The sequence below is a fragment of the Rhinolophus sinicus genome, linkage group LG03, assembly GCF_036562045.2.
Source record: "Rhinolophus sinicus isolate RSC01 linkage group LG03, ASM3656204v1, whole genome shotgun sequence".
Taxonomy (NCBI): domain Eukaryota; kingdom Metazoa; phylum Chordata; class Mammalia; order Chiroptera; family Rhinolophidae; genus Rhinolophus; species Rhinolophus sinicus.
This window is the reverse complement of record NC_133753.1, coordinates 177,348,643-177,365,311: the sequence shown is the minus strand read 5'-3', so window position 1 is coordinate 177,365,311 and position 16,669 is coordinate 177,348,643. Positions and strand designations below refer to the sequence as shown.

Below are 16,669 nucleotides of genomic sequence, written 5' to 3'. Positions count from 1 at the left end.
ATATGTTTCAGCAGAAAGTTTCACTGCGATTTTGGTTGTTTGTATGAGAGAAACGTTTTTCCTCTATACATATTTCCTCTATACATATTGATAGGATCTCAGCCTTTATGTAACTGTGTCTTCTAGAGCAGGCCTCCTCCTTTGTTTTCCAGTTCAAGCAGTTGTTCACTGCAGGTCTGCAGCAAAGACCCCAGTGGTTTCAGGAAATAGACACAGACTTGTTCTTGAACTTGAATCAAAGGAGATATTGGGAAAGGGAACTCATCACATCTTGCTGCAACTCAGTGAGAAAGGACCTATTATTAATGCATACACATCCCAACTCTCTACACTGTTACTTGAAGCTGAATACTTCCGGCTTTGGGAAACATGCTGGCAATGGATTTTTGTGTTCTCATGTAATCGTTATCTGGGGGCCACAGAGCCAGGCCAAATCCTGTGAGTAGGGGCCTCCGTGGCTATTATAGTAGCACCCATTTATGCAAATTGCAAGAAAGCATGCAGGGGAAACAGATGCCCCCTCCAGACAGATGAATTTTAAAAGGCACCCCATCTAGGCAGACAAATTACAAAAAGGATGCCCACTTTTTGTGACAGTGTTCTGGGCTAAAGGATTATAAAAAGGCCCCTTTTCCTCCTGGAGCCAGGACTTGGTTCGCCTGGCTGAGCGTTAGCTGGATTCAATCTTCCACTGGTCCCCTGAATGGGGTACCTCGGCAGGGTCTGCAATGCACACACTGCCCATTGGGACCCAACAGCTTTTAGGTGGGGTTGCCCTGAAACAAGTAGCTACTCCTTGAAAGAAATGCCTGGAAGGAAAAACCAGAAACAAAGATGGGCCTGAGACTGGGGTAAGGAAAACTTCCTTCTTTCTCAGAGGCTTCATGATTGGGCCCAGGACTCAGGAGAGAAATGTTTCAGTACATCCCTGAGAGGGGCGCTTTCTGGTAAGAGTCATCCTTGCTCTTTACCAGAAGGCCAGTTGATTAGTTAGAGACTCTCTTGAAGCTCAGCCTAGACTCTGAGCATAGCCAAGATGAGCAGAAGTTTTAGGTTATTATTTTGTTGTATGTCTCTTCCTTTTCTGTGCATATCCTTTAAAAAAAAAAAAAGTCTCACTGAAAAGTATAGTTTGGATTCTATTGTTCCTTGCATAATGAAGGAAAGGCCTGAACCATGTTTAGAAGAGGACAGTAAAGTTGATAGCCCTGTCCTCTTCCCCAAGTCAACAGGGTGGTGGCAGTGACCGTGTCCTGTGAGAGCCGTGCAGTAGAGGCAGCATCACGCTGCCATCATGTGGAGCCAGCATGCTGGGAAACCATCAAAAGTCGTTCGGGGACATTTAAGCAGAATTCAGTAAGGTGGCATCCAAGCCATTGTTGGGGTAGTTAAGGAAATATAATCTCACTGCGAAGCCAGAGGCTGGGGGCATCTGCAGGAACGTGGAACAGTCTAAAGGCTAAATACGGAAATAAACACATTCATCCATTCAACTGGCATTGACTGAGTGCTTATTATGGAACATAAACATACGTGAACAAGACAGGGTAAGGGGGAGAAAAGTTAAGCGAGAAAGAAAAGCTATGATGTACTGTAGGTTCGTTTTTAAAAATAAAATAGGTGATGTGATAGCATGCTGGAGGAGTCTACTTTAGAAGGAGTGCTCAGCAAGGACCACAAGCTGGGATCTGGAAGATGAGAAGGAAGAGCATGCAAAGGCGACAAGGCCAGAGTGCTTGGTATGTATGAAAAACAGAGAGGTCAGTGTGGCTGGAGTGCTGAGCAGGAGGGCAGTGCGGTGGGATAGGAGGGAAGGTGGCTAGTGACCAGATCGGATGGAGCCCTGGAAGCCAGAGCAAGGCATTCGGATTTTATTCTGCTGTGATGGGAAACCAGTAGAAGATTGCAAGCAGAAGAATGGGCTGCTTTACAAATGTGTTTAAAAGTCCAGTCTGGGCACTATGTGAAAAGTAGCCTGCAGGAAACGCAGAGAAGAAGCACAGGACCACTTGGGAGGCCAATGCAAATGGTAGGCATTTCCTTAGTACGGGAGACCACAAGTAGGGCAGGGTTTCTCAACCTGGAAACCACGGACGTTTTGGCCCAGATGTTGTGGAGGGCTGTTCTGTGCACTGCAGTTTAGCAGCGCCCTTGGCTTCTTCTTATACCAGATGCCAGAAGCAATCTGTGGAAACCAAAGCTGTCTTCAGACATTGCCCAATGTCCCCAGAGGGCAAAACTACCCCTGCTGCGAATGACTAGACTGGGCTGTTAGCTTGGAGGTGACAAGACTGGTAGATTCTGAAATATTTTGAATGAAGAGATGACAGGAGTTGCTGACATGAATAGATACAGCGTGCCAGAGAAGACAAGCGTCACTGATAACCTAATTCCACGGGTCTGAACCTGGGTAACTGGAAGAATGAGGTTGACGTGTACAGCAGCGGGGACGGCTACAGGAGGAGGGAATCAATCGCGCTTCTTTCGGACATCTTAAATTTGAGACTTTTGTTAGGCACACATGTGGAAATGGCAGACAGCTGAAGTTCCAAGGAAATACTGGAGTTAGATATATAAATGCAGTAGTTATTCACATACATATACAGATGTAGATGATACAGACAATAGATAGATGCTGAAAAAATGAGTACATATTTATATAATCAGATAGCAGTCTGGCAGATAGGTAGACAGCATTTGCGACTGGTTAAGATCACCTTAAAAGAGCGTGAAGTCAGAGGAGAGGGGTCCACAGACAAAGTCCAAGGACATTCTAGTAGTTAAAGATATGGAAAGGAACAAAGGATATTCATTGAGTCAGAATTGCCACCATGGTAGGTAGGAGTAAAATCATAATAATCGAGTGTGATTTAAGCCAAGAGGGAAAATGACTTACAAATAGGAATGAGTGCTTGTAGCAAATAGTGCGAAGACATCAAATACCATGACAACAGAGACGTCCCCACTGTCAACACAAAGTTCACTGATGACTTGACAAGAGCAGATTTAATGAAGTGTCCCAACAACGTGGGTGAGGAGAGATTCAGCTACTGTTACTAAGCCAACAAGAGGACTGGAGTACTTTCTAAACTGTTTTGAAGCTTTTATCTACAACAACAATGTGAGGGAAGCAGGGCTGACATACTTTCCATGTAGGAATAGTTTGCAAGGGGCACATCAGGGTTAAGAATCACTAAATAGACGGTTCTTGCTAAAATTTTTCCAGACAGGTTGCCCATAAAAGCCTTTAAGAAGGGATTCAAATGAAAGGGGCACTGAAGTTCTTCAGACTGAAAAAGAAATCATAGATCATACTAATGAGGCATAGAAACTTAGGTTACACCGGAGCAGACTCTTCTCCAAACATGCCCTGGATTGATGACCCAATCTCCCCTGTGAATAAAACATACTCATCCTGCCAGGCCCCATCTTTCAGCGACGGGGGAGACAATGAGGTTCAGCAGAGAAGAAATTGCTATCATTCTACCAGACAAATTTAGAATCAGAACACTCTCCCTAGGAGTGGTGGGGACCAGCATAGCCTAAACCTGCCATCCTGTGAATCTAAGTGTGGGGTCATCCCTGGGTGGAAGGCAAAATAAATATCCTAGAGCTCAGACCCCAGAAAACTGATCAGGAAAAATCAGACACAAGTCCAACCACTCTCCTTTGGACTAGGGCCACTCTAGGTGAGCCTTGACAAATCATGACACATGAACAAGTGAACTTGAAGCCAGCCAGCTTGTGAGCTCACAGAAAGAAACTCATTTGGCGTTTGGTGCCTTTTTTATAACCATCCATTAGTTGTCCAATTATATGTGAAAGGCTCCAAAATAATCCCTGTGGATTGGTTCTTCTGGCAAAATCATTCAACGATTTGGATCTAAAAATGTTTCATCATCTTGGCCACTACCACAGAATTCCATTAGCTAATAGTTGCTTCTTTGTGCTCTGGTACTTAGTATGAATCTGAAAATGTCCACACGGTGGTTCTCACTGCTTGCTGGGGCCATTTGAAATTGAAAAGGCCCCATTAATTCTATTCCCAAGTCTGGCATTATGCTAAACAGTACACCATTTCCCTTAGAAAACACAGCATAAAAGTAGGGAGCAACTGAGAGCAGCAGCGCTTCTCAACCCTGGCTGCAAGCTAGAATCACCTGGACAGGGAGGCTGCTTTAGAACCCTTACTCCCAGCACCTCCCAGATTGACCTACTTTTAATTTTATGACTTTCTTCCCAACCCGTTTGCAGGCCAGGACCATGTACATCTTAAGTGCTCAACAGGCACGTGTTGAATGCATCTATGAACCCACTGGCAGTGGGTGTGCAGGTCCAGATGCTAGGAAGCTGGGAGCAGAGGAGAGAGGTGATGGACCCAGGCACTCACCAGTCCATGGCAGGAACTGAGGGCTGCAGTGCCGATTCTGGCGCCCTGCTGCAGAACCGTGCCCCTGAGATGGCAGGGGGGGCCCGAGGAAGCCACCATCTTAACATGGGAGAGGTTCCCGTATCTCCTCTCCACAAAGTAGCTTTTGGAAAGAAATCCCCGATTGACCGTCAAGTTAAAAAACAAGTCCTCGTCCTCGTGTGAAATTCTGTAGTACACCCGGTCCTCTGAGCCATCCAAGTCTCTCTTCCTCCTGCTGCTGGTGAAGGGGTGGTGCAAGCCATAGGACAGAAAGTGACCGCTGGCATCTACTTGGACAGGGGCCACCACGTGGTATTCGGGCAGGGCCTTGAGGACATGCTCTGAAAGAAAAGGAGACACAGAATGAAACTGAGCGAGATCCCTGCTGAGTCCATAGCAAGGCAAGGCACTCCTGTTTGGAACTTAGATGTTAGCTTCCAAAATTCTGATGGCGAAACCCCACTGTTGACGTGACGTTTCAATGTCCCTTCCACCACACCAATGCTGTCGACGTGAAATTGCCTGAACTGACACCGGACGCCCTCCTCCATGACTTGTGACCTTTTGAGCTGACACCAAAGCATAGCTCTGCATGTCAGATGTTTTCCCAAAGACAAATGAAGGCGTGAATTAATTCATAGGAATGCTGTTTGGAAGAAGGCAGAATCAGTGTGATGAACAGGAACATTTCAAATTAAGAGTTCATTAATACAAATCACAGCACTTCAGTGTTTATTATAAGGAGTGTAAATGCCTCAGGAATGTTCTGTTAAGTCAGGCTGAAGGAAAAATGCAAAAAACCAGTAAACCCATCACCAATTACAGCCTAAGTGTTCCGTAATGTAGCAAAGAGTACTTAAAGGAACTTGAGTGTTTCTTTTCTATTTTTACAAAATATATGCAACGAACAGGTAAGCAATTATATTAGAATCCAAAGCATGGGTTCGAAATTGCCACTTTAACAATGCAAAACAGGAACACCTATTCCTTCCACACACAAGAACACATATGTCTTTTGATTTAAATTTAGATCCCCTAATTTTTACCATTAGCTCCTAATTTTTACCATTTCTAGGTCAAGCACTGCCTCATTTTGGTGTCTGAGAATAACGAGAAATCTCAGTATCAGGGAATCATCACCACTCTGGATTACAGACTACTTAAAGCAAACCATTAACCAACTTACTAAGATCAACTTACCTTTTGTTTTGAGGAGGGGAAAAAAAATTAGAAAGAGGGAGAAAACAAAACCAGGAAAGGAGAGGGAGGGAGGGAGGGAAGAAAAGAGGAAGAGAAGAAAAGAGAAAGAGAGGAAAGGAGGAAGGAGAATGGGAAAAAAACTCTACTTGCCATCTCACAGCTGTTCTTGCGCTTTCTAACTTGTATTACTCTGCTTCTGTTACTTTACTAACTCCTACCCTGTTCACACGAAAATAAGACCTAACCGGACCATCAGCTCTAATGTGTCTTTTGAAGCTAAAAATTAATATAAGACCCGGTATTTATTATATTATATTATACTATACTATACTATACTATACTATACTATACTATATTATATTATACCCGGTCTTATAGTAAAATAAGACCAGGTCTTATATTAATTTTTGCGCCAAAAGACGCATTAGAGCTGACGGTCCAGCTAGGTCTTATTTTCAGGGAAACACGGTATGTTGTTTGCACTCTCTATCAATATCCTGTTTATTCCTGTTTATGTTTTAAAGTCCAATTCCAATACTCCCTCTTCTCGCTCCTACAGTCCCTGGTTGAAGTTTTCACTCCTTCCTCTGAACCTCCATGTCCTTTCTTTCTGTAGCTCCCAGAATAGCCTTATTTTACAATACCTTTCATAATACTATTTATCCCCCAACCTTTTGGAGGCCTTTTGTGATTCCTGTCCCTCACAGGTGCCCGATTCATCTGTGGGATATTGCAGTGAACACATTTGTAGCTGGTTAATTAAAAGAACTGAACCTGATGGGGTACAATTATAAAAGACCTTTTTTTCTCACGACAATCACCTTCAAACACACTTTGTGGAGTTTTTCATCTCTGCCTTGGATGAAATATGGGACAAAGCACAGAGTTTTCACTCCTATATATCAACAAACTGTCTCAATTTTTAGGTGTAAAACGTCCAGACCCACTGCTTGTAACTGCAGCAGTTAGGAGCAACAGACTACAGAGCAACATGGACGGATCTTACAAACAATGCTCAGTGAAAATGAGAAACAAAACAAATTAATACAGAGCCATTTACATTCATGGAAAATACATGCACACAAAAACAATACCACAAAGTTTGCCAGGACATACGCAAACAAAAACTACATATGGAACCCATTAAAATGGTTTTCTGTGAGGAAGCATGGAAGTGGGGACTGGGGACAAAAAAATGCATAAAAAAATAAAACAAGAAAGGGGGTTTGCACAAATTGACAATGCTCCTAGGCCATGAACTAGGAGTCAAAATGACTCAGTCCTCTGTGTTGCCCGCTCCCCAAGGACTATCTGGACCTCTTTAGTATCAGAGCTTCACTGCCCTTCCAAGTTCAGACCTCAGGAGAGGAATGGCTGGGTTAGGTGAGGCCGATGTCATCGGCTTCTGTTAGTATTTCTCCCATATTTCTCTTCTCTTCTACTTGCAATGGTGCGTGGCTCCTCCAGCGTTAGAGGAGTAAAAGGATGTTGGGGCAGGAAAAGTCTCATTCAACTGAGTGTAGCCGCCATCTTGTAGTGGTCCGTCCGCCTTGTGTGCGGTCAGTGTCTGGATGCTGCCTCCCTCTCTCAAGGGAAGCTTCTGTGTTCCTTACAGCGCCTGTCTCTGAAGACAGATCTCAAAGAGTTAAACATGATTTTTGAAAATGAAAGCACCTCCAATATATGGTGATGGAAAGAGAACTGACTCTGGGTGGTGAACACACAATGTGATATATAGATGATGTATTACAGAATTGTACACCTGAAATCTATGTAACTTTACTAACAATTGTCACCCCAATAAACTTTAATTTTAAAAAAATGAAAGCACCTATTGCCCAAAGAATGAAAGAGCAAACAAATTTACAGCCTTTTACCAAGTTGCTTTTCATCTAATGGATTTTTAAGAGAGCCAACATAAGGTGGATGTACAATAGATACTACAACAATAACAATAATTATAGCCACTTAATGAGCATTCGTTATGATCCAGGTACCATAAATTTCTCCTCATTCAATACTCACAATAACCCTGTGATATAGATTATTATCCCCATTTCACAGATTAAGAAACTGAGTCTAAGTGGGGGACACAGAGCCAATCTGCAACATTACTAGGATTAAAATCTTGTGCTTCCTGTTTCAATATCATGTTCTTACCACCGTACTTCCTGTACATAAGCAGGTGCACTTGGCAGAGAGTATAACAGACTAGAGGTAACAGTCATTGCTCTGGCAATGATGATCTGACCAAAAAAACAACTGCTTGGTTTCATTAAGAGGCCTCAATTTGCTCAGCAATAAATGGAGATAATAACTGCCTCTTTATCAGCAGAGTAATGGGAGATAAGGCCGGTTCTGCCTCTCGATTTTATTGCAAAGGAGGCAGCTAAGCCATGTCAACCCATAGATGTGGATGGAAATAGGAGGCCATGTACGGAGTATGGTTTATGTTGGTGGCTCAACTACAGTCACCTCGTCTACACCTGGGGCATAACAATAACAGTAACCACTTCCTAGGGTGGTGTGAAGACCCAATGTATTCATCTGTGTAATAGATTCAGAACAGTGTTTGACAAATAGCACTCACTAGCTATTCCTGGTCGTAAAGACAGAAACCTGGCCGCCAGGGATCACTGTGGCCATACACACATGGAACCTCCAAGCAGAGCAGGGAAGAAACCTGAACTCACCTTGGCTTCCTCTCAGTTGGCATTTAGTTTGGAAGATTAGGTAGCTATACCCTTGGCCAACAGGAAGCAGAGTTCACAGGGGCTATGACAGGCATGGAGAAATACCATGTCAGGAAACAGTAACAGCCCCTAATTTTCACCACTTCTAGGTCAAGCACAGCAGTAAGACTAAACCACCTTGGTCTTATCTAATGCTTATCAGGGTAGGTTTTAATGAAGGGTAGCCCTCATCTTAGCCTCCACTCCCACTTCTGTAAAAGAACAAAAAACAATAAAAAGGGGTGAGGATTCGTGCTGGGGCAACTGGCCCCCAGAGTCCACCTTTCTAAGCTCTGTCCTCACGGCTTCTCAAGGGTCCACCACTGAGCACCAGATACAAGGCTGAGGAGAGGCTGAGACACATGGGAATGACATCAGAGTCTGCACTGGGGTTTATGGAAATAAATTACAAGCCCTGAATACTTTGATTTGCCTTGTTTAAAATTCGATTTGAAATCCTTGACCACAAATCCTGACATTTCATGAGAAACTTGAAGCCTGTTGGCGCGAGCACTTTTAAAAATACAAAAGACCAAGTGATCTTTTGCCCTCTACTTAGAAAGAAAGGAGAGAGGTGAGAGAATATGTACCTGCCAGTTTTTATAAATTGTAGGATAAATCTATATTTATTTTTCATATTTATTTCTATCTTAGAGAGCAACTGAATTTCTAAGACACCTTGCTGAAAAAAGGGCAATGAAACTCCTATAATGGAAGTTTATTTTCATAACTATCTTCTATGGTTGTTGTAACCTTTCAACTGTATTTTTATTACAGAAAACTGCAAATGTGGAAATGTTGTGGAGAATTGTCGGTCCCCTCAAAGTGGTAAAAAAAAATACCACAGGAGGTTGGATTTGCTCCCTTACCCTGCGAAAACTTACCTACTGACCATAATTGCTCATTATTTCTGACACAAATAAAATATCAAAACGGTGAAGTCTCTTCTCACATTAAGAAAATACCTGAAATCATTTTCTACTGGCAGAATTTATTGTTTGTGAAAATGGCAGAAATACATGATTATAACATTCGTGTTGAAACACACTGCAACACTTGCAGCACTCTGGCACCCGTCTGTGCAGCCCAAGGCACATCTCTCACATGGGATCAAGTGCCTGTCTTGTTGATTGCATGGAGTTGTCGGGAGCAAACGAGATCACAGAAGTGACCCGTGACTTGTAAACAGTACAAGGAATTACAAACCTACGGGGATATCATTGGCTGTAGAAAAGAGGCAGCAGGTTGGATGCAAGAGTAATATTTCCCATTGTTCTGCTAATTGGTTGGGAATCTGTCATTCCACAAGTGAACAATACGGAAAGAATACTGAGCAGAGTTTGTCAAATCTGCCTGTTCCTAGTCCCAGAAAGGGCTGGGTTTATCTACTTATCCTTCCTTGGTCTAAAATCCAGACTGGGCCCAACCAACCGTTTGAATTAGAAGGAACCTTAAAGGTTCCAACCAAGCGTGTTTCCAACTGTGGGGCCCTGTGCAATTCCCTTCACACCTCTGGCGAAGTAGCAATTGGTAGGTGCACGATAAATATATGTTGATTAACAGACTGACCACCTAGGACTTCCATGCCTCATCTGTAAAAATAAGATGGATGGGAGAGATGATATCTAAAGTACTTTACAAATTTAAGTGCTCTGCATTTGGGTGCAATTCAAAAATGTTGTCAGAGTACAAATGGCAGTCTAGGGAGATTGACTAATCCTGAAGCCGCAGGCAGGTCATTTGGAAGCAAAACCCAGGTCATCCTATTCCCAGGAAACCTTACAATTTCTTTCTCTCAACTTAGTCCGAAATGGAACTCTGCTCAGAAATTTCTCCTTTGCATAAAATGTGGATTACTCGCAAATCCACTGGTGACTTGATTAAGAACAAATATTTGGGGTAAACAGGCTTTTAAAATCTGAAATTGTTTTTAAACCCTAAAATGTCTATGCATCGCTAAAAAGCTTGGCGCGCTTTACAGCTATTTTTCAATATTAAATACTCTCAGTTCATACCCCTAAACGTGACCAGGGAAAACAACCATCTCCCACTTTCCAGAGAAGAGAAAGCAAGACCCAGTGGTGTCAGCTCCACACTAAGCTGAACTTGCTTACAAATAAGATGCGGAGCAGGCAGGACTGGAAACCAACCCAGGAGAATGTGTGTCTGCACTAAACCATCTCCAAACGCCCTGGGAAGTGCTCACAGGCTTTGTTTGTGCTGCCGCAGAAGAGAGACTTTTCACAAAGGGGCTGTTTTTCAAAGAACAACAAACGCTGCTATTTTAAACTTGGGGATGGAAGATTGTATCTGGACCGTTTACACAAGCAAGTGCTGGCTGATTGGCATCGAATCCCAGTGTTTGTGGGCTCCAGTTTCCAAGGAAAGCAAAGGGACTTGCTTCTGATGGCTCTTGAAGTCTCAGCAGATGAGTCTCTAGCGGTTTTAAACTTTGCAACACAAGCAGAAATCCCTAGGTGGAAATCCTAAACAAGGACAGGCTGGTGATATTTGCCACCTAAGTGGTCTTGGGGAGTAAAAGGGGGTCAGAAAGCTATGGCAGCTACCCAAGACTTGAGCACAGTCAGCAGACACAGGACTTAAGGGATGCTAATGCAGGAGTCTGTGTGTGTGCATGTGTGGGGGTGTGTGTGGGGGGGTGTTGTCCCCCCATTACTCTATTATTGCTATAGAGTAATGCTGCTTGACTTTAAGAGGCCAGCCTCTGGAGTCAGGCTACCTGGGTTCAAAACCTCACTCCACCACTAGCTTGGACCGTAAACTCTCCATACTTCAGCAGCCTCATCTGTCAAACAGGAATGGTAACAAAGATCCCTGCACTGCAGGGCTGTAGGGGGTGGTCAGTGGACTGACACACACACAGAGCCTTAGCAGTCTCGGCATATGGAACATTCTCCAGCCATGCAGGCCATCACCACTGCCAGGACTGTTTTCTCCCGGAGGTACAATGAACTCCCCCAAAACAGGGAAGCATCTCTGACCCTTCCAAGTGCAATAAAATACCAGAGGCAACACCACTACCCTGCCAGGATGTAAGCTTAAAAATAATAAATAATAATAGCAAATTGTGTATCACAACTCCTCCAGTGCTTTCTATGGCATTATGAATTTCCCATAACTCAGAAAGCGTCGCAGCTGGCTGTAATCAGGAAGGCAGAACAAGGAAAGGTGAGCCCCTAAGGTAGTAAATTTTCCCCAAAAGGACTGTATTTTTAAAACACAGCCCTAAATCTTTCCAGGAAACCAAAACACAGCCAAGATCACTCAGCAGGAGGGCAGAATCACATTTCCTCTTCCTTGACCAGAAGTTTAAAAGTAACTAGAAACACTGCAATGCCTGCCAGGAGCCAGTTGGAACATTTTTCAAAAAATCATTTTCCATATTCAGAATCTGAAAAATAGGGGGACTGAAACAGTGCAGCCTTCAGAGGAGACAAAAGAGAAAGGTGGGGGTGGTTACCAGCTACCTCTGGAGTCTTGACTGCGGCAGCTTCAGTGTAAAAGAGATCACCATACTCACCTTTCAGTAAGAATTAAGGAATCATCACTGAAACACCGAATTCTGAGAAACCCTCTGTCACTGAGCTCCCAGCTCCGATTTCCTTCCAACTCAGCCCAAAGGCTCTGCAGAGTTCAGCTGAGTGGGGGAAGGGAAAAGGGAGCCACCACTTTTCCACACAGTTTACCACTAAGATTTCCAAAGGAAATGAAGCGAAGTCACCAACCTTGCCTGCTGTCCCGGAAGCGGAAGCGCACCTGGTCTGGCTGAGGGTATCTCCCATTGCATAGGCCCCCCAAGTTCAGAAGCTGAGTCACCACCGAGAAGGTTGCAAGCCAGCTCCTCTGGGCACATGGCATGATTCAGTTGTCGGGAAGAAAAGTCACCAAGTTTTAGCTCTCAGCTCAAGAAATTGAGTCCTTGCCTGTGGCCGAGCAGGGAGACGCAGGGGTGCATGGTCCAGGAGTGGGACTGGAGCGACTGCAAAGCTGCCCAGATCTCCTTTCCCTTTTTTAAGCAGCAAGGGGCTAGTTACCTTGATTTCCCCTCCCTCCTCCTGAAAGGGGAGTGATTTTAGCTGACAGCGTCTGCTTTGAGCGGGGTGTGGAATGGGTTGGAGAGTGAGGGCGCAGCCCACCCCAGGTCCCCACCCCTCTGCCTTCTGTGCCGGCCTCGCAGCCAGCTAGCTCCACGCATCTTCCTCGGGGACTCCCACCCCCGCGCTCCTCCGGCCCCGCCCAGAGCCCGGGCGAGCCGGCCAAATAGGGGAGCCCCGCGAGAGCCACCCTGGGCGGGACTCCCAGTGAGAGGCCCCCTGGCCAGCCCCCCACCAGGCCGAAACAGCGGAAAATGTTGCGCTCAGAAACCGGGCAGGGGGAACCCACTCCCCCACCCTCCCCAGCTCAGCGCTGCCCCCTTTCCTGCCTTCCTCCTCCCGGTTCCCGAACTTTTCCTAACTTTGCTCTCTCTCTACGGAGACTCGTCAGCTAGTCAGACTTCTCTGGAATTCTCTTCCAGGGCAAGCTAGGACTCCCATTTGAAAAAAGTGACAGTTTTTTCTATTTGCCAAGTCATACAGAGGGAAACGGTCCGAGCCAATCTGCTGGATTGACCCTGGACGAGTCCCGTCCTCTGTACAAAAGGTGCTGGGACCAAATGATTACAAACCACTCTGAGTCTGCAGCTCTCTCTGGTGCTTTCCTGCTTTTACAACCCCACCCTTCCTAGCCCACCTCCGCTCACCCAAAAGGAAACCAGGAGAGTGCAGGAAGTCAGTCAGTCCAAGAAGGTGTGGAGGTCTTTCTCCAGTTCATCGGAACTGACTGCCCCGCCCCCAGCGAGCGGGTGTCCATTCAGAGGCCCAAGCTTTACATCACTGAGGGAATGCCACAAACCAGGGAGCTTGCCAGGCTTCCTGAGAATTTACTGAAATAATCCAGCCAAGACTTTGCACCTCTGGACTGAAACGGGCCTCCTTACTCCTTTCAGGAAGAATTTGACCCTGTATTGGTTCTCCAGGGCTTCCAGCCAACCATGTGTTCAGCAAGAGGTTCCAGATACCAACCCATCCAACCTTGCCCAGCGCTGAGGCAGCTACATCAAAGCAGTGACTCAAGTGCAAGCTGGTCCTCATAGGCCTGGCTGGAGAGTCTGCAGAACTTCAGCCTGGATACATACATACACACCACAACATTTCAAGGGATACGTATCAGTTTCCTTTATTGCCGTTGCAAATTCCCATATACTTGGCAACTTAAAACAACACAAATTTATAATCTTACAGGGCTCACTGGGCTAAAACCAAGGAGGTGTTAGCACAGCTGCATTCCTTTCTGGAGACTCTGGGGGGAATCCATTTTCTTGCTTTCTCCAGCTTTTAGAGGCTGCCCACATTCCTTGGCTCAGGGCCCTCTTCCCCCATTTTCAAAGCCAGCAATGGCCAATTGAGTCTTTCATGTCATACCCTCACACCACTATTTCTTCTTCCTCCCAGTCCCCTTACAAGGACCCTTGTGATTACATTGGGCCCACCGGGGTCATCCAGGGTAATCTCCTCATCTAAAAATCAGCTCATTAGCAACCTTAATTCCATCTGCAACACTTATGCCCCTTGCCATGTAGCATAACATGTTCTGTTCTGTCATGTTGGGCCAGTCATGGAACTGCTAGAAAAGGCAAGAAAAATCAGAAATGTAAAAAATCAGAACTGTGCACTACCCAGTACTGACAAGAACAACAGCACGTCTGTGAAGTATCTGCCAAAGATACACAGCCTGATTCTAATAATAAGGAAATCAGACACACCGAAATCGAGGGCTGGTCTACCAAATAACTGGCTTTTTCTCTTCAAAAGGCTGTGAAAGTCAAAGGAAAACTGCAAAACTGTCCAAGCTTGAAAGAGACCAAAGAGATAGGACAACTAAATGCAACACACAATTCTGAATCCGATCCTTTTGTTACAAAGGACATTGTTGGAACAATTAGTGAAACTTGAAAGGGGAGAGCGGATTGCATGGTAGTATGATATGAGTGTTAATTCCCTGATACTGATGGTTGTGGTTATGTAGAAGAATATCCTTCTTTGTTAGAGATACCCATTATAGTATTTGGAGGGCTTGGGGCATCCACTTGACAACTTACTCTCAAATGATTCAGAACACAAACTTTTTTTTTAACTTCACTTCCGATCTTTCTGTGAATTAGATTATTTCTAAACAAACAAAAAAGCCATCAAATTGGGAATATAGCAATGAAACAATAGTGAGAGACTCTTTCCTCAGGCTTGCGTATGCTCTAGTTTCGGTTGTGAGAGGCAGAGGGATAGAGAGAAATAAGCAAGTAAATATGTGATACGTAACATAATGATAAGAACCACGGAGAACAGTAAGCAGGCTGAGGGAGTGATCGAGAGGGTGGGTTCCTGTTTTACATAAGGGGGTTATGTTTTAAGGAGTGATTCACTAGCTTAAACTGGAGATAAGGACAGGAAAGGAGTCCTGGCTCTACATACCTGGTTGCACAGAAGTAAAAAATGGAAGAGAGATGGAACATTGAGTAACAGTAACTCATAGTCCACTCACTAGTCAATGCAGCTCAATTCATGCCCTTGAAATCTGACCAGATTAGAAATTCTCTCATGGAAAACGGTGTCAGGAAGGGATGGAAGTACCAAGGAATGTCCACAGCCCTAGTTTATCCCACCCTTTATATTCTCTTAACCCACTGAGCTCAACCACAGCCTGTGAGTAGCTGGGGCTTGGGTTCTCCTCCTTAAAAGAGGAGAGCAGCTGGGAGTCAGGGATCCTACTCTGGTCCCAGAGGGCCACTCCCCTATATTTGTCACTGCTTTTGGGTATCCTCCTGGGATCATTGGGAGCCGAACATCAGCTGTGCCCCCAAGAAACTTTGGAGTAAAGGAGTTCAGTTCAGGTAGCAATAAGGACTATACCACAATAGAGTGCACTCTTTTTTACCCCAGCTTTATTGAGGTATAATTGACGTACAATAAACTGCACATGTTTAAAGTTACAATTTTATAAGTGTTGACATACTATATACACCTGTGAAACCATCACAAGTTTTGACGTGTGTGTGTGTGTGTGTGTGTGTGTGTGTGTGTAACCAGAAGTTTTCTCTCACCCCTTTGTAATCCCTTCCTCCTGTTCTTACTTGCATCAGGCCCAACCACAGTAGCTGCTATCCTTTCTGTCCCTGGAGATTGGTTAGCGTTTCTAGAATTTTATATAAATTGGGGCATGTAGTATGTACTCACTTTTATCTGCCTTCTTTCAGTCAGCATAATTATTTGAGATTCATCGATGTTTTGTTTGTCGACACTTTGCTTTATTTTATTATTCCTGCATAGTATTCCATTATATGGATCTACCACAATAAGTCTATTCATTCACCTTGTCACTGACTTATCCATTGACCATTGGAAAAATGATGGAGAGAAAACTTGGTCACGGACATGTAGCCTACAATCAGGCAGATGTACGCATACCACTAATTCATGTTAAAAATCTGCCCTTGCAGCCGAGGAAGCAAGGTCCCTAAGTGCTCCAACAATTGCATTTCAATGGGCAGTATGTGTTTCTCTTCAGGATAAAGTAAGTAACTTTAAGACATACACATCAAAATAATAAAAAATCAGCTTTGAAGTTCACACTGGAGTAAGATAAAAGTTCTCTTTATGGTTTTGTAGAGTCTCAACAGAGCTTGCCCACACTGCTGGACAGAGGTTAGGTTATCTCCACAGCCACGAGATGAATGTGTGCAGCACTGTAATTCTTCAGAGCACAGAAAGCCAGACTGTGCTCTCAAAGACCCTTTCCTGAGGCCCAAGGGACAGCCAACTGAGGGCTAGATGCCTCTCCTAACACCATTATCCACCTCCGCCCTGCTATCCAAAGGGTGCCCACCAGGATTTCCTCCGTGGCAAGGAGGCCTTCTTTGATGCTTCATAGTCCCTCTGAATATTGCAGATAATACCACCTCACTCTATTATTAATAGTTACTTGTTTTGCTGTCTTGCTAAATCTGCACCAAGTCTCCGAGAGGCCTTGGGGAGCAAAGGGTTGCATTGATTCAGTCACGGCTTCCTGCAGTAAAGTGGTGGCTGTGATCAGATTAAGGTGTTGTGCTTCATCTTTTGAAGGTAAGAGGGGTGATGCGTGTGTGGATAGACTGATGAAGTCTTTGAAACCTGGTGTGAGAAAATTAGGTGCACAGGATAAGTTTACTGAATACCTGGAATAGTATGTAAGGCAGACAGGGGTCTGTGAAGGACTCGTAGAAAGAAGTGAT

General features: G+C 44.6%; 1 protein-coding gene across 1 annotated transcript in view; it reads right to left on the bottom strand.

Moving 5' to 3' along the window:
- The window catches only part of ADAMTS12 (ADAM metallopeptidase with thrombospondin type 1 motif 12), a 273,919-nt gene extending 261,425 nt beyond the window's left edge, over positions 1-12,494 (bottom strand). Inside the window, exons 1-2 of the mRNA XM_019737332.2 lie at positions 12,090-12,494; positions 4,391-4,752 (exon numbers count right to left, since the gene is read on the bottom strand). Of these exons, the coding sequence (XP_019592891.2) occupies positions 4,391-4,752; positions 12,090-12,222 (495 nt within the window). The 5' untranslated portion in view covers positions 12,223-12,494. The remainder of the gene's footprint in view (positions 1-4,390; positions 4,753-12,089) is intronic.
- Between the last annotated feature and the right edge of the window lie 4,175 nt (positions 12,495-16,669).